The 21,021-nt window shown below is 38.8% G+C and overlaps 2 protein-coding genes and 1 long non-coding RNA gene across 3 annotated transcripts; all 3 read left to right on the top strand.

Moving 5' to 3' along the window:
- Positions 1 to 1,974: 1,974 nt before the first annotated feature.
- On the top strand, positions 1,975 to 6,370 carry cyp21a2 (cytochrome P450, family 21, subfamily A, polypeptide 2; the record flags this gene model as incomplete). The annotated part of the gene is made up of 12 exons (XM_079469018.1): positions 1,975 to 2,101; positions 3,176 to 3,361; positions 3,495 to 3,584; positions 3,683 to 3,837; positions 4,089 to 4,184; positions 4,286 to 4,396; positions 4,475 to 4,561; positions 4,644 to 4,730; positions 5,298 to 5,411; positions 5,522 to 5,688; positions 5,929 to 6,032; positions 6,126 to 6,370. The coding sequence occupies 12 exons, from the start codon at positions 1,975 to 1,977 to the stop codon at positions 6,368 to 6,370; spliced, it is 1,569 nt and encodes a 522-aa protein (XP_079325144.1).
- Positions 6,371 to 7,430: 1,060 nt separating this feature from the next.
- On the top strand, positions 7,431 to 9,779 carry LOC306901368. The gene is made up of 3 exons (XR_013787378.1): positions 7,431 to 7,665; positions 7,992 to 8,085; positions 8,206 to 9,779. It is a non-coding gene; the product is annotated as an uncharacterized lncRNA (long non-coding RNA).
- Positions 9,780 to 10,777: 998 nt separating this feature from the next.
- Positions 10,778 to 20,900, top strand: LOC306901352 (kinesin-like protein KIFC3). Its single transcript, XM_079469033.1, has 19 exons — positions 10,778 to 10,957; positions 11,442 to 11,538; positions 11,623 to 11,786; positions 12,185 to 12,440; positions 14,867 to 15,039; positions 15,382 to 15,447; positions 15,569 to 15,706; positions 15,977 to 16,174; positions 16,612 to 16,785; positions 16,924 to 17,062; positions 17,368 to 17,498; positions 17,628 to 17,739; positions 17,998 to 18,179; positions 18,275 to 18,379; positions 18,505 to 18,635; positions 18,849 to 18,969; positions 19,054 to 19,183; positions 19,351 to 19,580; positions 19,662 to 20,900. Exons 1-19 carry the CDS (start codon positions 10,859 to 10,861, stop codon positions 19,791 to 19,793), a joined length of 2,778 nt encoding a protein of 925 aa, XP_079325159.1. The 5' UTR covers positions 10,778 to 10,858; the 3' UTR covers positions 19,794 to 20,900.
- Positions 20,901 to 21,021: the final 121 nt, after the last annotated feature.

Raw genomic sequence — 21,021 nt, 5'->3', positions numbered from 1 at the left:
CTCCTTTTTCTCCTAAATGTGACGCAAGAAAATACTTGAGGTTTACAGCCAATGAATACCATTACAGGTGTGGTTAGGATATTTAGCTCATATTTTTATTTCCCTTAAACTCTAGGAAATTACGTTCTTCATACCCTGACTACCCTTGCACCAATGAGCATGCGCGTTGACCTGCGTTCAGGAAATGACACCGCTTATGCTCACTATGAAAACTTCAACGTTAGCTCTGAGGCTGAGCACTTTGCAATAGAGGTGTCTGGATATTCGGGCACTGCTGGTAAGTGAAAATAAATAAAGTTGTACACGTGATAATAGCCGCAATGTTTTATCTCTATCATACTGTCTTTTTGCAGGGGATTCTATGAAATATCACAATGGTCGTCCATTCTCCACGAAAGACAAAGATCCAGACATCCTTAGCATCCACTGTGCTAAAGCCTACATGGGAGGCTGGTGGTATAAAAATTGCTACAAGGCGAACCTCAATGGCCTCTACGGTTCCCTCTCAGACAATAAGGTATAGTTATATATTCAGTGCTAAAATGTATATTTAAACTACAATGTTTGGACTAATGGAGTGATTTCATTGCTTGTACCTCTTGTATTTCAGGGTGTGGTGTGGATAGACTGGAAAGGCAAAGACGCATCTCTCCCATTTACCGAAATGAAGCTTCGGCCCTCTTATTTGAGTCAAAGGATACGACAACCCCAACAATCCAAGGTTAAATCTGCAGCGTAAACACTACTACAAATGCACTGTACAACCTTCTACAATGCTACTTTAAAGGTCCTGTTTGTCATTTTGGGGATGACCTATTGATAGAAATGCAATATAATATACAGTACATAACTATGTCTTCAGAGGTGTATAAAGAGCTTACACAATGAATTAAGCGCTATGTTTTAATGACCTTTTCTATCTACGTACACTGCGTGTCCCCTTGCATGTAATTTGTCATGTTACTGACTGGACCTTTAACATTATCTTTAACAGTATTAACATGAAAGTGATTTCATATTATGATTAATATGATGTTTTTTTCTTCATAATGTTGTGTAGTGGTTAGAATTGTGTAATTTCATGCACTGTTTTGGTCGTAGTGTTAAAGATATCGGGAGATTTGATTTCTTGCATCATTTTTGTATGGCTTGTTTTTATATGAAGTTCTTCTTTTTAAATCTTTCTTTGTTCCAAATTTGATGTCTTGTAAGGTACAAAATCAAATAAAACAATTAAGATGTATTAAACCAGTCCTAAGCTCAGAAAGTTGTATTTTTTAATTCAGCTAAACATAGTTATGGCTGTATTATATGTTTCAAGAAATCAGGATTTATAAACACATCCATATTAGCCGATATGAAGCAATGCACAGTAATTTTTCCATTACAAGCAAATCTTGTTCTAGAAGTCTTCTGAAATTTGAGTGGCACCGGGCTGGTTTAACAGTGCGTCTATTTCTGTGCCGGGGTTAAGGGCTTAGATTGTGGTTTGGCTAAAGACTAGATTCCTCCATACCTGACACTATACTTCTTTGATTGGTTTTTCAGGGTGGTAACTGTATTTCACTATATTCATCAACATATACTGAAACGCTGCTTTATTTGCGATGAATGGGGCCTTTCCATCCCACGCCTCGGGCAATATATCAGCATGGAGCCCGGCGGTAAAGGTCATACAATAGCATGCACAGTTACTTATTTTAATGCTTAAATAACACTTTGTTAGATGCGAGTCCAACAGCATTCGGCAACATCAGTAAGTGTGTTAGCGCTGTATCATTTATCAAATCACAATGGGGGGGATAAATTGCGAGTAACATTGAGATAAAGGTTAAAAAAATATTTAGGTCTCCTTGAAGAGAAGATAAATGGAGTCACAACACCGAATGGTACATGTTGGGACATGGTTGGAAGAGATACACAATAAAGGGAAGCTGTGATTTCAGATTTCAGATGCAACGCTGAAGGAACAGTATGTGTATATCAGTAGTGAGCGTGGTCCTGCTGCTGGCCATTCTGTGGATGATTGCAGTACGACTCTGTGGGCATCAGACTGACACGCAAAGTCATGAAGATGCCAAAGCAAGCAACAAGCCAGAAAGTAAGTGGAAGACTTTGTTAGTTTAAATTAGGTGCTGACTTGTAGACTCACAGTATAATGTTTTCCTATTAAGGTGTAACATGGTATGATAATGTTTAAATCATGCAGGCCTACATTCACATGGCCCGTTGGATGGAAAAAATCTCTTTAACATCTTTCATAGACATCAATGAGATTAAATGGAGAGCAAATAGAAACTCTTCCACTGTAAGTCTCTTGTGTCTCAGATATTTCTCATGAGGAAAAGACAGAAATCTCACAAATGCGATTGCAGAAACGTTGTTTGGACACCATATCACACTTTTCCGCAAGCAGGGGATGGGCGGGACTGTGTGTACCGATCCGATCAAAGAACTTACAGACTGTGGTTGTTGCCGCTATGAGGCTGCTCAAGAAGCAGTGGCAGTAGAATTCATCCGGATAAGAAGTGTTGTACCATTAAAATGATCTTTGAGGCATTATTTTAAGATCGAAAAGTGACAAAGTGTTGCTTTACACTCTTACGCATCTTAGCTACAGACTGACTTCCACGCTGCTGTTTCCTTAGATCCATGTCACCTGGCTCATTCAGAGTCCGTATATATTCAATTCCATTTCGTTTTGACACAGCAAGGTAAACAAAGTATTGTAGTATATTATTATATACATTATAAATAATAATAATGTGTAAATGATCAAATGTATTAAAATGATTAAATGAATGCCTCTAACTGCAGACCTCTCTACTATCACTAACATTACAATACACATTTTAATTTAACACCTGTTATCAATGTTTCTAATATTTTCTTCATTTTGATGAAAATAAATGCCTGTACGGTCTGATATGAAATGTGAAAACGGAGAAGAGTGAGATTCGCAAAAGGGGAATCCTAATCTGCATTAAATAGAGCCAAAATGACTAAATGCCCTTTCAAATATACTTGTAGCAGACATTGCTTACTTCCAGAAAAGTTAACACACCTATGCAAGAAATAAAATCAGCAGAAGTCATAATAATTTTTATGCAAATTGCAGGTTGTTTTGATTTACATTGAACAGCATTTTTATCATCTGTTTCTTTTTTCATCTCAGCTACTTTTGCCAAACTCCTGCAGTTCTTTTTTAAGCGTCTCCACAGTTCCCCTTCTCTTCCTGGTCCTCCCTCTTTCCCTCTTCTGGGCAACATGCTGGATCTGACCCAAGATCATCTGCCCATCCACCTGACAGCACTGGCACAACGCTATGGAAACATTTATCGGCTTAACTGTGGCAGCACTAGTAATTCATTGTTTATCCCATTATTCATTGTGATATATTTATTAATAAATAAAACAAAATGAATACATCTGTTCATTATACGGGCCTTGTGTTAGTTTACATGATGTTTTGTTTGTTTTATGTTTTTTCAAAGCCATGGTGATATTAAACAGCAGTGAGCTCATCCGTGAGGCTCTGATAAAAAAATGGTCTGACTTTGCTGGGAGGCCGCATTCATATACAGGTCAGCTTCTTTCAACTTCAAGCACATGGGTAAGAAATAAACAATAGCAAAGTAGCCAATATCAACCATAACTGTTTCTTGTACCACATGCACTCTAGGTGATATAGTGTCAGGTGGGGGGCGATCGATATCTTTAGGGGATTACAGTGAGGAATGGAAGGCTCATAGACGTGTGATCCATGGTGCTTTACAGCGCTGTACCTCAGATTCTCTGCACGCCGTCATAGAGCAGCAGGCACGCCGCCTCAGTCAGGTCTGGTATAAAGACATTCTGATGTTTTTTAATTAAGAAATTTTTTATATTAAAACGTTTTATTTGCTGGGACATCCATTCGAAAGCATGGCATTGTTTTGTTGGTTTTCCTCACGTAGCTGACGAAAACACCTGTTTACTTATTTAAGTATAAATAGACGTACCCTGACCAAACTCTAACCCTGTCTACAATACAGTACATAATACACTCGATCATTTCTTGCTGAATAAAGTCATCGCTCTTCAAACAGGTATTGAGGGACTACAATGAAACTACAGTCGATCTATCTGAGGATTTCACTGTGGCTGCCAGCAATGTGATCACGACACTTACTTTTGGCAAATCTGTAACTTACATTTTTATATTTCTCCTTACTATACGTTACGAAATCTCCTACATTTATTACATTCTATCTCTATAATCTCCCTGTATCGGTTCATGTGACAGTATGACAAGAGCTCAGAAGAGCTACAGAAGCTGCAGACCTGTCTCAATGAGATTGTGTCTCTGTGGGGTTCACCCTGGATCTCAGCGCTGGACTCCTTTCCTCTGCTCAGGGTAACACACACGATTCTAATCCCTGTGTTTTCATTTGTTGCGTTTAATACGGTTCAAACTAAAATGTCCCCCTTATAGAAATTACCCAATCCACCCTTCTCCCGTCTCATGAAGGAGGTCGATAGACGGGATGAGCTGATAGGAAAACATATAGAAGAGTTCAAGGTAACTGAAATGTAATGAAATAGCTCACTTTAAAGCAAATATATCTTTCACAAATGACACTGTGTGTCTGTAATGTGGGCAGAAAAGTGATTGTGAAGAAGGTGGCACTCTGACGTCCTCACTTCTACAATGTCAAGAAACGCCACAGGGGGCAGCAAAGAGGCAAATGGTGAGATGCAACAGTGTTGTATCTATATTTATTTATAAGTATAATCATGAAATAATAAGAAATACTGAATTGTACTGTCAAAAGTCTAACAAGGTTTAAGACTAGTCCTAGACTAATATACATGCTAGAGCTCCCTATGCTGAAAAAATTCAGTCAAACATTACATAAGTACCATTGTTTTGTCTTAAAATCTAAAAAGAAATGTGTGTAAAAACGATTAAATGTAACGAAGGATTTTACTTTACTGGAAACTGCCTATTAGTGTTTTTTTACTTTATTCAGTAGGATTAAATAATGTTAAATTCATTACCAGATTACATCAATAGAGCCCAAATCAGTAGAGATCCACAAAGAATTTTATGGTTTATGTTTAAACCAATACAATTCTCATCAGAACCATTAAAGCCAATACAATTTCTGTGATGAATATTATTGATAACTTTGTCATTCATTGTGTAGAACAAAATAGTCTTTATTACATTCTCTTAGTTTATTATTCTCTTTGATTTTTTCAAACTAAAAAAAAGTGATTCATCATCTGAAAATATTGATGTTGCCCATAAATAGACTCTGACAGATACCCATGTGCACATGACTACAGTGGACCTTCTGATTGGAGGAACGGAAACAGTAGCTGCTTTGCTCAACTGGACATTGGCCTTTATTTTACACAGGCCTGAGGTACCATCAGATTTTTCTTTCTAATAAATGGCTTCTATTTAAAATGCCATTATCAAACATAGTATGTTTAACACAAAACATAACTCACGTTTCATTATTTCCTCATGCAGGTTCAGAATAAAGTGTACGAGGAGCTGCGTGCCGTTCTGGGGGTCCGGTACCCTCAGTACAGTGATAGACACAGACTGCCATATCTGTGTGCGCTGATCAACGAGATGCTTAGACTGCGACCTGTAGCGCCTCTCGCCGTGCCACACCGAGCTGTGCGAAACAGCAGGTGAGCACCAACACTGAACAATCTGAAACATTCGGATTTACAAATGGACCATTATCAAAACGATCAGTTCTGTATCACAAAATTCAGTGATTTTAAATGCTCAAACATACATTAATTTGACATACTGTCTAGTGCATTATAATTTAAATATTTTATAAAAAATTTGATTTATTTAAACTAGCCCGTAACAATGCAAAAAGAAACATAAATGAGATTTCTGGACCCTGTCCACTTGTTTAGTATTGCAGGATACTTCATCCCAAAGAACACTATAATCATTCCTAATCTGTATGGTGCCCATCATGATCCAGATGTCTGGAAGGATCCGTACAGCTTCAGACCAGGTAAGAAATTTCACGTTGGTGTCCTCTTCGATTTGCACATAAATATATAATGTGGTGCTCACTGAATGTGACAGTCAATGTGATTTATTACAGAGCGCTTTTTGGAGGGTGGTGGAGGGTCCATCCGTGCCCTGATTCCATTTGGAGGGGGTGCACGTCTATGTTTGGGAGAGGCGGTGGCCAAAATGGAGATGTTTCTCTTCACAGCTTACCTACTGCGAGACTTTCGATTCCTGCCTGCCAACAAAGAGGAGCCCTTACATGATCTTCGAGGCGTGGCCAGCGTGGTTCTTAAAGTTAAACCCTATACAGTTATAGCACGTTCAAGAGAACAGTAGTGTTTTTCTTGACAACTCAATGTAGAAAGCATTTATTTTAAGCATCTCTTGGTGCAACTGGGCTATAACTATTTTTAGCCTATTTAACATTTTTACTTTTATTTATTTAGCAAATATTTTTATTCACAGGGACTTCAATTTATGAAATCAAGCCTAAATATATTAGCAAACTTGAAAAAGTTCAAAGCCACACCTACAAAATACCATACCATACCACACCATAGTATGTTCTTATATAAACCGTAGATGATTTTATAGATAATACAACATATTATTACAGTAATTATAGTATAGTATTACTCTGTAACATAAGTAAATGCATAAACTAAGGTTATTAGAGGTCAACTATAGTTTTCTATATAAAGGTTGTACTGTATATTATCTATGTTAAGATTTAAAACTACTATTGTATCTAGACATTTTTCTGGAGTTTACTATATTTACTATATTGTACTATATACTGCTATACTGAACTATACTGCTATGGTATACTTGTTATTTAAGGTTTTGTTTTACTATTGTATGCTGTTAAGAAAGAAAGAAAGAAAGAAAGAAAGAAAGAAAGAAAGAAAGAAAGAAAGAAAGAAAGAAAGAAAGAAAGAAAGAAAGAAAGAAAGAAAGAAAGAAAGAAAGAAAGAAAGAAAGAAAGAAAGAAAGAAAGAAAATCCTAAATGAACAATTCAGTTAATAAAAATGCTGACAATGTTGATTATGTGATGTTGTTTAAAGTTTGCTAAACTGATGTTTCCTCACGTGCAAAGGAATCACTGAATATGTACAAACTAAACTAGTACACAAACTAAAAAATAATATTATGCAATGGATTTAGATATGAATTTGTAAACGTAGAAACTTGAAAACATAAGACAGAATAAGATATATACGTGTCATAACAGCAACATCGTTCCTACTTATCTGACAGAGTTTTTCATAAAAGATATGTTTGTAAGTTTTATGTTTTAGAGAATTTAACAGATTTAACTGTTGCTCTTCCAATAGCATCTTCTCGACTGCAGTGTGAATACGGGTGTTGTGACGCTGTTATACACTAGGGGGCAACACACACACACATACACGATCAAGTAAACCCCTACACACTTCCTGCTCGATGTGTGTTGGTAAACAGTTACATGCTCTCCGCGATCTCTCTTTTTTGTTGTTGTTGTAAAAGTGAACGACAACGACTTTGTTTAATAAGACTACTCTCAGTTTAACAGCTTAACGTTTTTTTTGTTTGCTGTTTCCACGATGTCTCTGCGGTTGCACGGTGGGAAATGAAAGATTGTATTGGTGAGGTAGGGTGTGACAGTCTTTTTTCCGTTTTATTTAACGTTAAAGATTCATTTAAATGAGTTATAACTGCACGATCTGACAAGTGTATTTGTCACAGTGTAAACTACGTGGTGCACGCTGCATTTTAGCATGTTAGATGCATTGTCGCAGTGTCAGTGGCAGTCTAGTGATGTAATAAATATTGTCAGTTACTATTGTAAATCTTCCAGAATTATTACTTTGTTATTTTTCATTTATTTTTGTGTTCGACCTTTATATTTTCTATGTTTGCAATGCAGCACATATTTTTAACGGTGTTGTGTGTCCACTGTGTTTTATGTGTTTGTAGGGCCCTGATGGATTTGATAAAAGCATTAATTCCAACTATTACAAATATAGTTTTGTCTGTGTCAGCATTGCATGCTGCTCATCAACTATTCAAGGTAAATTGTGTTTTGACATCCTTAAATGCAATAAATGCACATAGTTGCGCATTAACTTGCTCTTTTAAACTCTCTTTGATGTAAATAAAGAAACCTGGTCACATCTTCCTCTGTCCACAGGACCACAGAGCATCAGCGCTGGGCTTCTTCCTGATTGGCTGCTCCTCTGTCCTCTCGGTGCTTTCTCCCCCTAGCCAACCAATCATATCACTTCAGAAGGATCTGGAATGGGCAGGTGAAACACTTGGACCCGCATTGTCAACTTTTGACTTCCTGTGGCTCAGCGAGGACCACGTCACTGCCCGGATCCTCCTGATTGGCTCCACCCTTCTCCTAATGCTCTCTAATTGGCTGTCACCAGACGGGTTGATGTTTATGTCATGCTGCCTGGCCTTTTCCTCCCTGTCCTGTTCGCTCACAGTGTGTGCGTTTGCTGAAAATGCAGCAGGGGCAGTGGGCAGTATAGCCCTCAGTCTGTCTTTATTCGTGTCTCGGAGGAGCCCATCGGGCTCTTTGGGTTCTCTTATATCTCCTGAGGTCACGGTAGGACTCCTTGGCTGGACCCTTAAAGTCATCATGGCATTAGGTTGCTGGACCACTAGGAAGGCGCTTGATAAATTTACTATGGATTTAAAAGGTTGGGACTGAAACTGGTCATTTTTCATAGGGGTGTGAATTTATGGAACGCATCAGATGTATTTTTATAGATGACAAAGCACCACAAATTGCTACTTCTTTCATCGCAGGCTATTTGCAGTAGCACCTATACATGTTGTTTGCTTATTTAATCTTATATAAGGACTTGAAAAACTGGAGATTAGCAACTGTATGTATATGAGTTTAGTTCAATACAATTCAAACAAGCTGTTCAATACAATTACATTGAGGCCTTGTCAAATCCTAGTGCTGTGAAAAAATCAGCATCACCAACAATGGGTTCTTTATGAAGAAAGAATGGGACTCTATGGGTCTAAACATACAAAGTATTGTCTTCTGTCCATAGAACACACGCAGAAGTGTGTCGCTATATGGAAGTCCAACAAACACTAACAATTAATCTGACTTTTTCTCATGAATAAGTAGCTTTGGAAAATACTGTATGTCAAATAACATTGAAAGCTTAATACATTTTTATTCAAATCACAGAACCGAGAATACATTTTGATAACTAATACTTTTGTATGTGTTCTACATCTGTTCATCTACTGTATATAAAATTAGCTATAAGATATATAGAGTTGGTCCAAAAATTAGACTCAAGATTTACTCACCCTCATGCCATCCCAGATCTAAAGGAAAAAATATCTGTCACTTTACGTACACACAGAGATCCCAAAATGTTGAAGACCAAAAAGGAACATCCATCCATTATAAAGGTTATATGACTCCAGTTAGTTCAGAAATGTCTTCTGAAGAGAAATGTAAGGTGTGTGAGAGAAATCTACATATATTGTTTGAACCTATATAGCTATAAGCATAAAGTGATATTCATGCATAAAGTGGTATTTGTGTTCAGGTAAAAAAATGAGATATACCATGACATGGGCTGAGTACATTTTTACATTTTTAAGGGAACTACTCCTTTAACAGTCAGCTAGTCTGAACATATGGCATGTTCATATTTGCCCTCCATGTAATTATGAAAAGTATGATATCAGTAATGTAGCAACACAATAAATCCTTCTCAGAACACTATGGTGCTACGTTTTTGTGACTTAAAGTTATTTCTTTACTATGTGCCTTAAAATGAAAATCGTTTACTTTAAACATGTATGACTTACATTGACCCCCATTCAAATGTTATTGACTTCCATTTTATGGACACAAAACCATTGAGACATTTCTGAATATATTTTATTTTGTGTTCTACGTCAGAATGAGTCATATACAGTATTTGAATGACATGAGGCTGAATTAATGATGGGTGGCCTATAATTCACACATTTGCTAAGATGGATGTTCCTGTGTCTGAATCCTCACCATAGAAACCTCACTTTGAATATACCGATATGACGTCCCTTTTTTTGACTTTCTGACATCCCGGTGTGTTTCCCCTTCTATCATCAATCTTCATTAGCTTCCCTCGGCCACTGCAGTACACGGTACATCTGCACTCACTGAGCATGCTCAAAGGCTGTGGTGAGGAGAGAGAGGCAGGGGGAGGAGAGAGATGGATATTGAGGGAGGAGGGGAAACAGAGGCAGGAATCCCAAGAATAGCAGGTAGGCAGATGTGTCGCCATCCATAGACCTGATACTCCAGAAGCACCACGGCATCACAATGTAGTGCTTTGGTGAAAAGCATTCCTGAAGAAAGGATGCAATGACCGCAGCCCTGGAAGATCAACCTCAGCAGATGGTAAGACACTACAGACTGGGGTGATCGTGGATTTGGATCCTACAGTATATGAATTCATAACCTGCTTCAGTAGAGGAAACGACAACATTTACTTAATGCATTTGGCAGATGCTTATCCAAACACATTGTATTCAAGGTGCGTTTCTTAGTTTGTGCGTTGTAAGGTAATCAAACCCATGATCTGTGCATTGTTAATGATCTGCAGGATTTATTTTGTGGAGCTTGACAACAATAAGAACATATCAAATAGGATCGTGCCCATGGTTATATAGGAGACGCGGTGGGTTTTCCTCTGGGGCAGTGGTGTGTTAACATTTGTCTGTTTGTGTTGCAGTGAGAAAAGAGCGGAGGCATGCTGTAAAGCCACAGCGTTTATTTTTGGATCTGCTACTGTAAAATCCGCATCTCAGGAAAGATGTATGCCTTTTATTCTCTCCTGGTGTACATCTTCTACACTGTCTTCAAAAAGGATGAGGAGGCAGAACTGGAGGGGGCCTGCAGAGCGTCTCCAGAGGTACGTCTGGACGCAATGCACACACAGATATAGCCAATATATTCACTTTCTATTGTTTTGTCACATAACATGTAATTGGCACATAACTGTATGTGTTCAAACAAGCTTTGGTTGGCACATGGAATGTAGGTCAAGGAAAAATCTGAGCCATATTTATATTTTACACCCAAGTGAATTAAGTACTCTTTGCATTTATTCCATATAGTTTTGTGATCTGTGTACCCTAAGGCTCGAACCCATGACCTTGAACCCATTCCCTTCCAATTGAATGTCTAAACTACGTCATACTTAAACTGTAATCCGTTTTTTATTACTTAACCAATTATTACAAAAAAGCAATACTTTTTATTTCAATATGCATGAGCGTCAGTATATATTTAGAAACTAGACGCTAGGTGACTGGTTGCACATACGTGCTTGCAGCTGACACCTCTGAACTGTGCGTCCTCCAATAATCACATCGTTTTCCTCCTGTAACTAACAGGAGCCTGGCCATGTTTCCATGGCAACAGCGAGCAGGGGGAAGGGTAGCCACACCCCCAGGTTGGGAAAAAGAGGATGTGCAAGACTGAGTGATTCAAGTAAGAATGTTTCCATAATAAAAGTGCGTATCATGATGCTTTTAATGCCCACGAGTGTCATCATCACCATGCGATGATTTGCAGGCAGCAGCAGCGATAGTGATGGAATGTCTCTCAGTGATGAAGACGATGATTTTGATGAAGATCATGGGATACCTGCCAAAACACCATTAACAGCTTTCCTGTCTTTCAAGCATGAGGCGGAAAAGAGAAGATCCCCTTCTGCTCAAACAGAACCAAGTGAAAAGGTTAAGAATCATTTTAATCTGACTATGTTAATGTTGAATAACAATTTACATTTATATTTAGTCATTTAGCAGACACTTTTATCCAAAGCGACTTACAAATAATTCAGGGAGCAAAAAGCGATATGTCATACAGGAGCAATAGTACAATATGTGCTTATACAAAGTTACTAGTTTTAACAAAAGCTAGACCAATACATTCAATTCATTATTTTTCCTTTGAGAAATGTATTGGTGGTTTGTGTCCATACAATGAAAGTTGAAATGGCCCAGTGTATCTACCAAAATATCTTCTTTTGTGTTCTGCAGATGAGAGTGAATAAATGCCTTTCAATCTTGATCACTTTATGTGTCAATTTGTGCACACGTATCTGTTACAAGTATCTGTGTTTGTGATGTAGGTGACCGAGTCTCCACTGCTGTCGGTGATGTCACACCTGCTGAGTTTCCTGGAGCAATATTCCCACCTGCAACAGCTCCAGCAGCAGGCCGATCAGTACCGTCTGCAGCTGCGCAGACATCGGGCCCAGCACCGCAGGAAGATGAAGGCTCTGCGTGCCACCTACCGCCAGCGGCTCAGAGACAAGAGCAGTGTTATAAACAGCCTGGAGGAAGTGATCGTCCAGCAACAGACTAGTTCTTCAACTGAAAATGAAGGTGAGATATGCTGACATGAAGTTTTTTATTTGATTTCCTGCTGGCCAGGTTTGGTCTGAATATGTCCTGCACTGTGAAATAGTTCAACCTGTTGAATCTTGTTTGCATGTTTATTTAAAGGTGCTTTGCGTATTTTTTGGAACAGAAATGCTATATAATTTACATAACTATGTGTTCAGAGGTGTATAAAGACCTTACATAATGAAGCGTTATGTTTTATTACCTAAGAATGCGCTATTTCATGCAGGCAATCTTAGTGCTGTGTCAGCCTCCGTAGTGCTTCGAAAGGGAGGGGTGGAGTTAGCCGTTGGATGCAATTTGCAATCTCACCACTAGATGTCACTAAATGTTGTACACTGGACCTTTAAATGTCTTTTCGATGAAAAAAGGATCAAAATATCGCTTGAGGGAGACCTTACAATAATATCATTAGCAATAGTGCTTCACATGTCTTGTGATTTGAACATCAAAGTATCGATATTTATTTGCACACTACAAAACTTGTTGTTGGCACACACTGTACAAGGTGATGCACATGTTTTGTTGTGTTACGAATCTTGTTGTTTGACGTTGAAGGGATGAGCTCATGGGTTCATCATGTGGACAGCTAAACTTTGCACCTGGATAGTGGAACAAAGTGCCCAGAAGAGCAAACAGACGGTTTTAGACCTCAGAGCTGGAGGGCATCTGGTCTCACCGCCTGTCTGTTTCTCATCACACATCACCAGATGTTCCCCTGTGAAATGTTTCTGCAGGTCATCAATTGACCAGATCTACTTACTCTTACCTAAACATGCATTTGCCATAGATACCAGCGGCACATGTCGAGCGTGTCTACACCAGGGTCAGGTGTACACTTATGCAGGACACACATTGTTCTTTATGCAAAGAAGAATTAGTGAGCTATATTTAACCCTGAGGTGTTTAATGGTCACGACGCCCACATCAGTAACAGTATCTTAAACAAAGATATGACTCTTGTTGTTCAGATGGCTAAATTCCATTTTAGCAATATGTGTGGGTTGCTACATGTTAGCCATTTAGTAAAAATATCCATTAGCCTGGTGGGCACATGTCTTTAGCACTTTGCTTGTGTCTCTATCTGGCTCACAGACATGAATAAAACATCTCTGTGAGAGCTGCATCTGTTACAGAAGCAAGTGCACTTACAACTTACCGCCCGCACCGTTGAACTCCACGTGTACCACTGTTAAATACAGTACATATTTATAAAGACACTATACATTGGACTGCTCTATTGTGACTAAATTATTACACAGCTGCCACATCTTCGCAGTCGATATTTCTGGTTCTGATTACTTGGCTGATGTGTTTTTCACGTTTCTTCCACACGTGAGTTTCTGTTCACTTCATTCCTCCTGCAGCCTCCAGAGAGACTGACAGTGCAGATCTGACGGCGCCTGACTCTGTAATTAATGTTCAGCGCTGGAAAACACTGCAGCTCTGACTTGCCATATTAATAACGGATGTCAGAGGAATCTAAATAAAATGTTGCAGAGCATTTATAGTGCCAGGCACGTTGCTCTGTTGTTGAGTCTTGGAGTTCTCATACTTGGCTCTGAGATCATTAAGCCACTAATGTCACAGTTAAATCACTAAAACTTTGGGGTTCATAACTTGTAATTTTTATAAAACACAAGAGACAGGGTTTAAATTAAAGGCATTTAGGTAGTCTTTACAAACATGCCTTACATAGCATTTGTAAATTGGGTAACACTTTCTATGAAGCTTGCATTTGTAATGCATTATAAGGTATGCATAATGCCTTATAAACAGCCTTATGTTATACTATCTTATAAATAATAACAACAACAGTTACAATATAGTATGATACAAACCTATCTGTGGTTCTAACTTGTACGTATATAATAATCTAGAACACATGATGAGGTCTGCATTTATAATGCATTATAACGGTAGTCTTATTGCATTATAACAGATGCATAATACCCTGTTATAAAGCATTACAAATGCAAGCTTCATAGAAAGTGTTACTGTAAATTGTAATCAGTTAAGATAGCTGAGCACTACGGGAAACTGACCCCAGAAGTACTAAATGCATAATTCCTTATGTTTAACAGTAGATCCAGGGTTTTAACCAGGGTCTATGGACTCTTGGAGGCCTAAAAAGCAGATGTAAACAAACATACTGTAGACTTTTTTGTATTTCAAGTCACCCTTTGTCTAGAATTTTTCAAATTTAACCTCTTGGGGGTTAGATGGGTTCAGATATCATATTTACATATACATCATTTATAATAAACACTGCAAAGTTCCATAAACAAAACATCTAATTTTCAGTTTTGATTTCATAGTGACTTTAAGGCAGTGCAAATAAGTTAAATTAACATTGCTGTACAAAGAAAATCCACCTCTTATATTCGGCATTCATAATGTGTGTGCAGGTGAACGTGTGATCTCTTCAGGGTCACCAGCAGGTTTGCATAAGTTGGTTGAGTCTCTGTGTGGTCTTCAGGGAGAGAAGAGTCAGCTCAGAGGAGAACTGCGATCGCTTCATTCCCAGCTTGAGCAGAGAGAACGAGATCGCCACACTAAAGTACAGGCCTTCCAACAGCAGGTGGGAATCACTGATTCAATTCATTCATCAAGTTTCCTCATTTATTCACGTAATCATTTAGCCATCTACAGTTAAGTCTCGCAATAGCAGCAGGTCTTCATATATGTTCTCGATACCTTTCCAGTGATCCAAAAGGGTTCTCCCGGGTATCCAAAATCAGCTATTAAATCCCACACAGTCCAGTCATGTTTTACCTTTGAGCTGTAATATCTCAGAGTTTCCTTATTTCATCCATCCAGCTACCTGTCCATCTTCTCAATCATTTCATCGATTTTCTGTTCGCTCATATATTTTTTTCCAGGCTTGCTCAGCTGATAACATTTATCGTTTTTCTCTGTGTAGATCGATGAGCTGAAGAGCTGCATTGAAGAAAGAGAGGAGGAGCTATCCAAACTCAGAGTGACGTCGGTGAGCTTCTGTTCCAGCGCATTTCAAACCGGGCAGACTTTTTTTTCAACAAAACCAGGCTATTTTTTGACCAACAGCATATCCGGGTTGTCCTATTTGATTTGTGTTTGTATTTCCCTAGGGAGTAACAGACTCAGAAAAGCGAGTGCTGTGCTTATCAGCAGAGAATGAGAGTTTGAAACACAGTCTTACCGTGACACAGGGTCTCCTACAGCAGCTGTCAGTCATCCCATCCCAGTCCAGCACTGTGCTCATAAAGGTGACCCCAAAAACTGAATGCAATGATAATATTTCAAATGTTGACTTTATATAGTTCCTGTTTGTTTGCTCAGAATCACTGGGTGATTCTTCACATGGATTTCCAAAAATATTTGTGCTACGGTGTCTTGCTTTAAAACATTGCCAAATGAAATGTTGATAGATCTATGACATAATTTACTTGATTAAATTCATGCTTTTCCTTTGTAACCTTTCATTGTCTCTCCCATGTGTCCCACACACATTGTGCTCACACTCCTGTTCCCTGCAGGAAAATGAGAACCTGCGCAGTCGTGTTCTGCAGCTGGAGAGCTGTCTGCAGCAGCGGGCAGAGCAGCTGTCTCGTGTGGAGCATCAGAGGGAACAGAGCGAGTGGACGAGAGCCGAGGAGCTGAAGAGACGAGAGGACAGCGTCAGACAGCTACAGCTGGAGCTTGACAAAGAACGCAACAAAGCCCCTGTGGTTAAAGTAATTGAAGTAAACAGTCAAAAGTATGACTGGTTATTTTACTTTTTAAATCCGGTTTGTCAGCTTTAAGGACATCTTTATAAGGTCTACTCCTTAAAGTTGCATATGTAAACATTTAGAATGATGATGAGGGATGAAATGCCAATTCCTTTTTGTTGGGTAAATAAATGTCCCATCTGCATTTTCATCTTTGACAGAAAAATGCTACCTCACAAAGAACTGCTTGTCACAACACTTTAGTCACAAAAAATTCAATGTTCAGGTCAATGTAACACCTTCGTGTAATGCAGTTTAGGATTGAAACTCTTGCAAATATAGTACAGAAAGTTTATAGGAAAAATTAAAAAATCTTTCTTTTGAAAGGGTCTATTTTTTAAGTGAAATGATATGAACTAAACAGATACAGTGTTTTAAAGTAATCTTGCTCTTTTATGCAGTACGTTACTCAAACTGTGGAGGTGGAATCACCTTCAACTCTACGACAACTAGCTGAAGCCAGACACCAGAACGAACAGCTGTCTGAGAAGTTGAGCGACCATCGAGAAAGATGCCGACAGCTGGAGGAGAACATCAGACGCTCAGATGAAGTCAGCTGCAATTTGCAACACAAGGTTACTTAAAGTTTATCACTCTATTTGCATTACTGTCCATATATCTGCAGAACTCTCTTGCCTCTAATCGTTCACATTGAAAAAAAATCAAGAATCATCCAATATCAGAAACTTGAAACCACATGAATGGCTTCACAGATTGCAGCGTATGAGAGGGAGATTGGCACCCTGAGGGAGGAGCTGCTGAAGGAGATTGTGCATCTGGAAGAAAAGAAAGAGGCGGCTGTGAAAGCCGCAGCTAACTGCTCCGAGGAGCATCTACAGGACCAGTTTACAAGTAAGTTTAGAAAAAATGTAGGTTTCTAAAAGGTTCGATGAAGACTATTGATAAAAGGTTTACAGACTGTAACAAAATGTTTTTAGGAACCTAAAAGTTCCTTTGGGGGACCATAAATGGTTCTTCTAATGGCTCGGCATGTGAGACAGTCTTATTGTCTTTATATTTATTTTTATGAGTATGGCGTCGGTTCAGAGATTAGTTTTAGTTTGTTTGGTAAGTACTGTTTCAGTCTTGAATCTGATATTGTGGTTTATCTCAGTAAAGAAAGTTTAGCTCAATATGTTTTTCTGTGTAACTGGCAGCTCTGCAGAAGCGTTTAAGTGCTCTCCCTCCTACCTTACGCTCCATGAAGACCGACTATGCCAGTCTGCGCAGTCAGGTCCGCAATTTTTCCGACTTCTATGGGTCAGCTATCAAAGAAGCCAAGAAACAGGTATATATTTACTACTGCACGAATTATTTTGTACTAAAAATAAGATCTTGAGCACAGAGTAATTTAGCCAATGTAGGATAATTTATTCAAGTTTTGCTTGCTGTCTGAATTGTTTTGTAATGTCTCTAGATCACGGCAGCTATAAGTGAGATGTCAGAGGCCAATAAAGACCTTCTGGAAAAGTACAGGAAAGAGGTAGCGCTCCGCAGGAAGTACCACGAGCAGCTGGTTGAACTTAAAGGTTGGTAAACTAAGCACTATGCAACAAAAATGAAAGTCACCGTGAAATCTAAATTGACAATTCTTAATATAAATGTTATAGTGTGTTTAATATTAATGATTTATTTGTGTGAGTCATTACTTTTTCTTTATTATGGACAGATTTTGTTCAATCCAGATGCTCAGAAAAAAACATTGTTACATAGAACCATTTCATTCTGACTCTGAACATTTGAACACCCCCACTTTTGGTAACAGTCTTTCCTTTTCTAATGATCAGGTAATATCCGTGTCTTGTGCCGTGTTAAGCCGGTGCTGAAGGAAGATCAACACGAGGAAGGCCAAGCAGTAGTTGTGACCACAGACCCCCATAATGAATCTGCACTCACTGTTTTAAGCAAAGGCAAACTCAAAATCTTTGATCTGGATAAAGCGTTTCACCCTCAGGCCACTCAAGAAGAGGTAAGGAGACCAGATATCATATTAACATGCAAAACCCATAAATACTTTTTTTTAATACATACATTTGATCACGATTCTGTGTCTCCATCTCTCAGGTGTTCCAGGAAATCGAGCCGCTCATCACATCCTGTATAGATGGATATCACGTCTGCATCTTCGCTTACGGCCAGACAGGATCGGGCAAGACCTACACTATGGAGGTGACGTATGTTCCTGTAACGACTGCAGTCATTGGTTCCGATTTCACTGTTTGACCCAGATGATCCGTCTCCATTAATGATTCAAGACGACTGTCGAGGTTCACTAACCTTCTGTGTCTACTTAGGGTACTGTCGAGAACCCCGGCATTAACCAGCGAGCACTGAAACACCTGTTCAATGAGATAGAGGAAAGAAAAGACATGTGGACATACACTGTCAGTGTCAGTTCGGTGGAAATTTACAACGAGGTCCTGAGGTATTGTATCTCTTTTCCAATAAAATAAATGAGTGATGTCATTTATACATGAATAGTCATCTAACGGCCTTTAATGATGTTAAAGAAATTAGCCTAGCCAAAGTGGAAGACCAGATCAAGCCAGCCAATCAGACAACAATCCAAAATCGCAACCGAAAGAGCATCTATGTAACTCAATTTCTTAAAAGATCCCTTTTTGAATGTCAACTTCAGGGATCTGCTCAGTAAAGATGGAGAAAAGCTTGACATCAAGATCAACCCAGATGGGACAGGTCAGCTACATGTGCCAGGCCTCAGGGTCATGGAGGTCAAAAGCTTCCAACATATCAAGAAAGTGAGTCTTGTGCTGTCATCTTTCAAGATGGCCACTGACTGTACAACAATCTCTCCAAAAATAGTTATTTTCTTTTTATTGTAGATTTTAGCCATAGCTCGAAAGAACAGGATTACATTCGGGACACAGATGAACCAGCATAGCTCTCGTTCACATGCCTTGCTCACCGTTACTGTGTTGGGAACGGACCTCGCCAGCGGAGCCAAAACCACCGGTCAGTCCCAATAATTCACCATTTTGGCAATGCAAGTGTTATGAACTACTTTGGACTCCTTTAAAACATCTTTGCAGATCTTAGAAATATAAAGCAGGAAATAAACTAAGTTTCACAGAAAAAAACAAGAATTCCTTGGGACCCTAATCCTGACTTTACGTTTGCAGGTAAACTGAACCTTGTGGATCTGGCTGGTTCAGAAAGAGTGTGGAAGTCCGGAGCAGAGGGTGAGAGACTTAAGGAAGCCCAGAATATTAACCGCTCACTGTTAGCTTTAGGAGATGTGATCCAGGCTCTAAAGGCCCACCAGACTCACATACCCTTCAGGAACTCCAGACTCACTTACCTACTGCAGGACTCGCTGGGAAAAGGCAACAAAACTGCCATGGTTGTGCAGGTATCAGAATTTATCTAGCATTATTACAATATTTACAACAATTTCCAAGAATGATTTACATCTTGTCTCTGCGTGCTTCAGGTTTCTTCTCTGGAGAGTAACGTGGGAGAGACCCTGTGCTCGCTGAAGTTTGCCCAGCGGGTTTGCAAGGTTGAACTGGGTCCTGCTGCACGAAAAATTGAGACAGGAGGACATAACGAAACCAAAAGTTAATGCTTGACATCAAACCCACCTTCCCTCCGGCAACCACAGGACTCGAAATCCCAACTCAACTGTGGATGAACAAGCTTTTTAGTCTTCAGCTCCACCCTGAAGCTTCCAATCCTATTCAAGGGCTACACTTCTGGAGCTGAAATGATGCCACCTTACAGCGATGAGAACAAATATGCGATCACTCGAGTACCAACTTTCTGTAACAGGGCAATGGGTTGTCTCCAGCAGCTAACATGCACGTTAAAATCTCATCGGCATCAGGCGTATCCAGACAAGCTCTTCCTCGCTGTAAGTTTATAATGTAGCAATCACAGAAAATAATCTCCAGGGAAGATATGTGTGGAAATGTTAGCGAACTTCGCAAAAACACACCACTGCATCATTTTTCATAACGTGTAGTTATTTAGTCAGAAATGATTGGTAGAATATAAAAACAGTCTAGGAACTACTGGCCAAATTAGTTTTATTTATATGCGTGTGGTCATTGTGGCCTACCATGTCTATCGTTTATAACAATGACATGGAGATTTATTTATATGAGACCAACATTTGCAAGCTTTAAAGTGTTGTTTTTGATGGCGAGGTACTAACAGGTTGAGATTGACTGAACGTGATCCTTGGAGGAACATTTGTATGAAAACATCTGCAGAAGTTGTTGACGAATGTAATGTATTGTACAACATTATGTGCAATAGTACCTCTTAGTGGAAAGTATTTTGGTTTGGTTCTGGCAGGATACCTTTAAATAATACTGTATTTAAATTATGTATATTTTTATTATTGATTATAAATATGCCTTCAAAATATACCACGACAGTATAATATCAATATATTTCAATGAATAATCTTTTAAGTATTAACTATGTTTACGATAAGCTTACATTCAACGTGAAATGTCTTTTTGTTCTTTGGTCTCTTTGTTGTATTCGTGGGAGGTAAGGAATGCACTTTATTCTCGAAGACATACTTTCAATGCAAAACTAGCTTTGTCCATACAACTTGTATTTTAGACATAACAATATGTTTGTTTCCGAAATTACGTTATGCATTTGTTACACGTTTTTACCCAGAACAACTTACAGTGCATTCAATATACACTTTTATATCAGTGTGTGTATTTCTTGTGCAATAGCTTTGTACAGCTAATGTGATGTTGTACCAGTGGAGCTATAAATACACTATTAGTTGTATCTGTTTTCCATAAGCTGTAATTTTGACCATACGGACA

This window comes from Barbatula barbatula (genome assembly GCF_947034865.1).
Source record: "Barbatula barbatula genome assembly, chromosome: 12".
Taxonomy (NCBI): domain Eukaryota; kingdom Metazoa; phylum Chordata; class Actinopteri; order Cypriniformes; family Nemacheilidae; genus Barbatula; species Barbatula barbatula.
Note: the sequence above shows the minus strand (reverse complement) of the source record. Positions and strands in the feature narration are given on the sequence as shown.

Coding starts and splice junctions, on each gene's coding strand:
- LOC306901352 (XM_079469033.1), top strand. CDS start 10,859: ATGTATGCCTTTTATTCTCTCCTGGTGTACATCTTCTACACTGTCTTC. Junction 12,441..14,866: donor TTCTTCAACTGAAAATGAAG/GTGAGATATGCT, acceptor ATGTGTGTGCAG/GTGAACGTGTGATCTCTTCA. Junction 18,970..19,053: donor GCTTCCAACATATCAAGAAA/GTGAGTCTTGTG, acceptor TTTTTATTGTAG/ATTTTAGCCATAGCTCGAAA.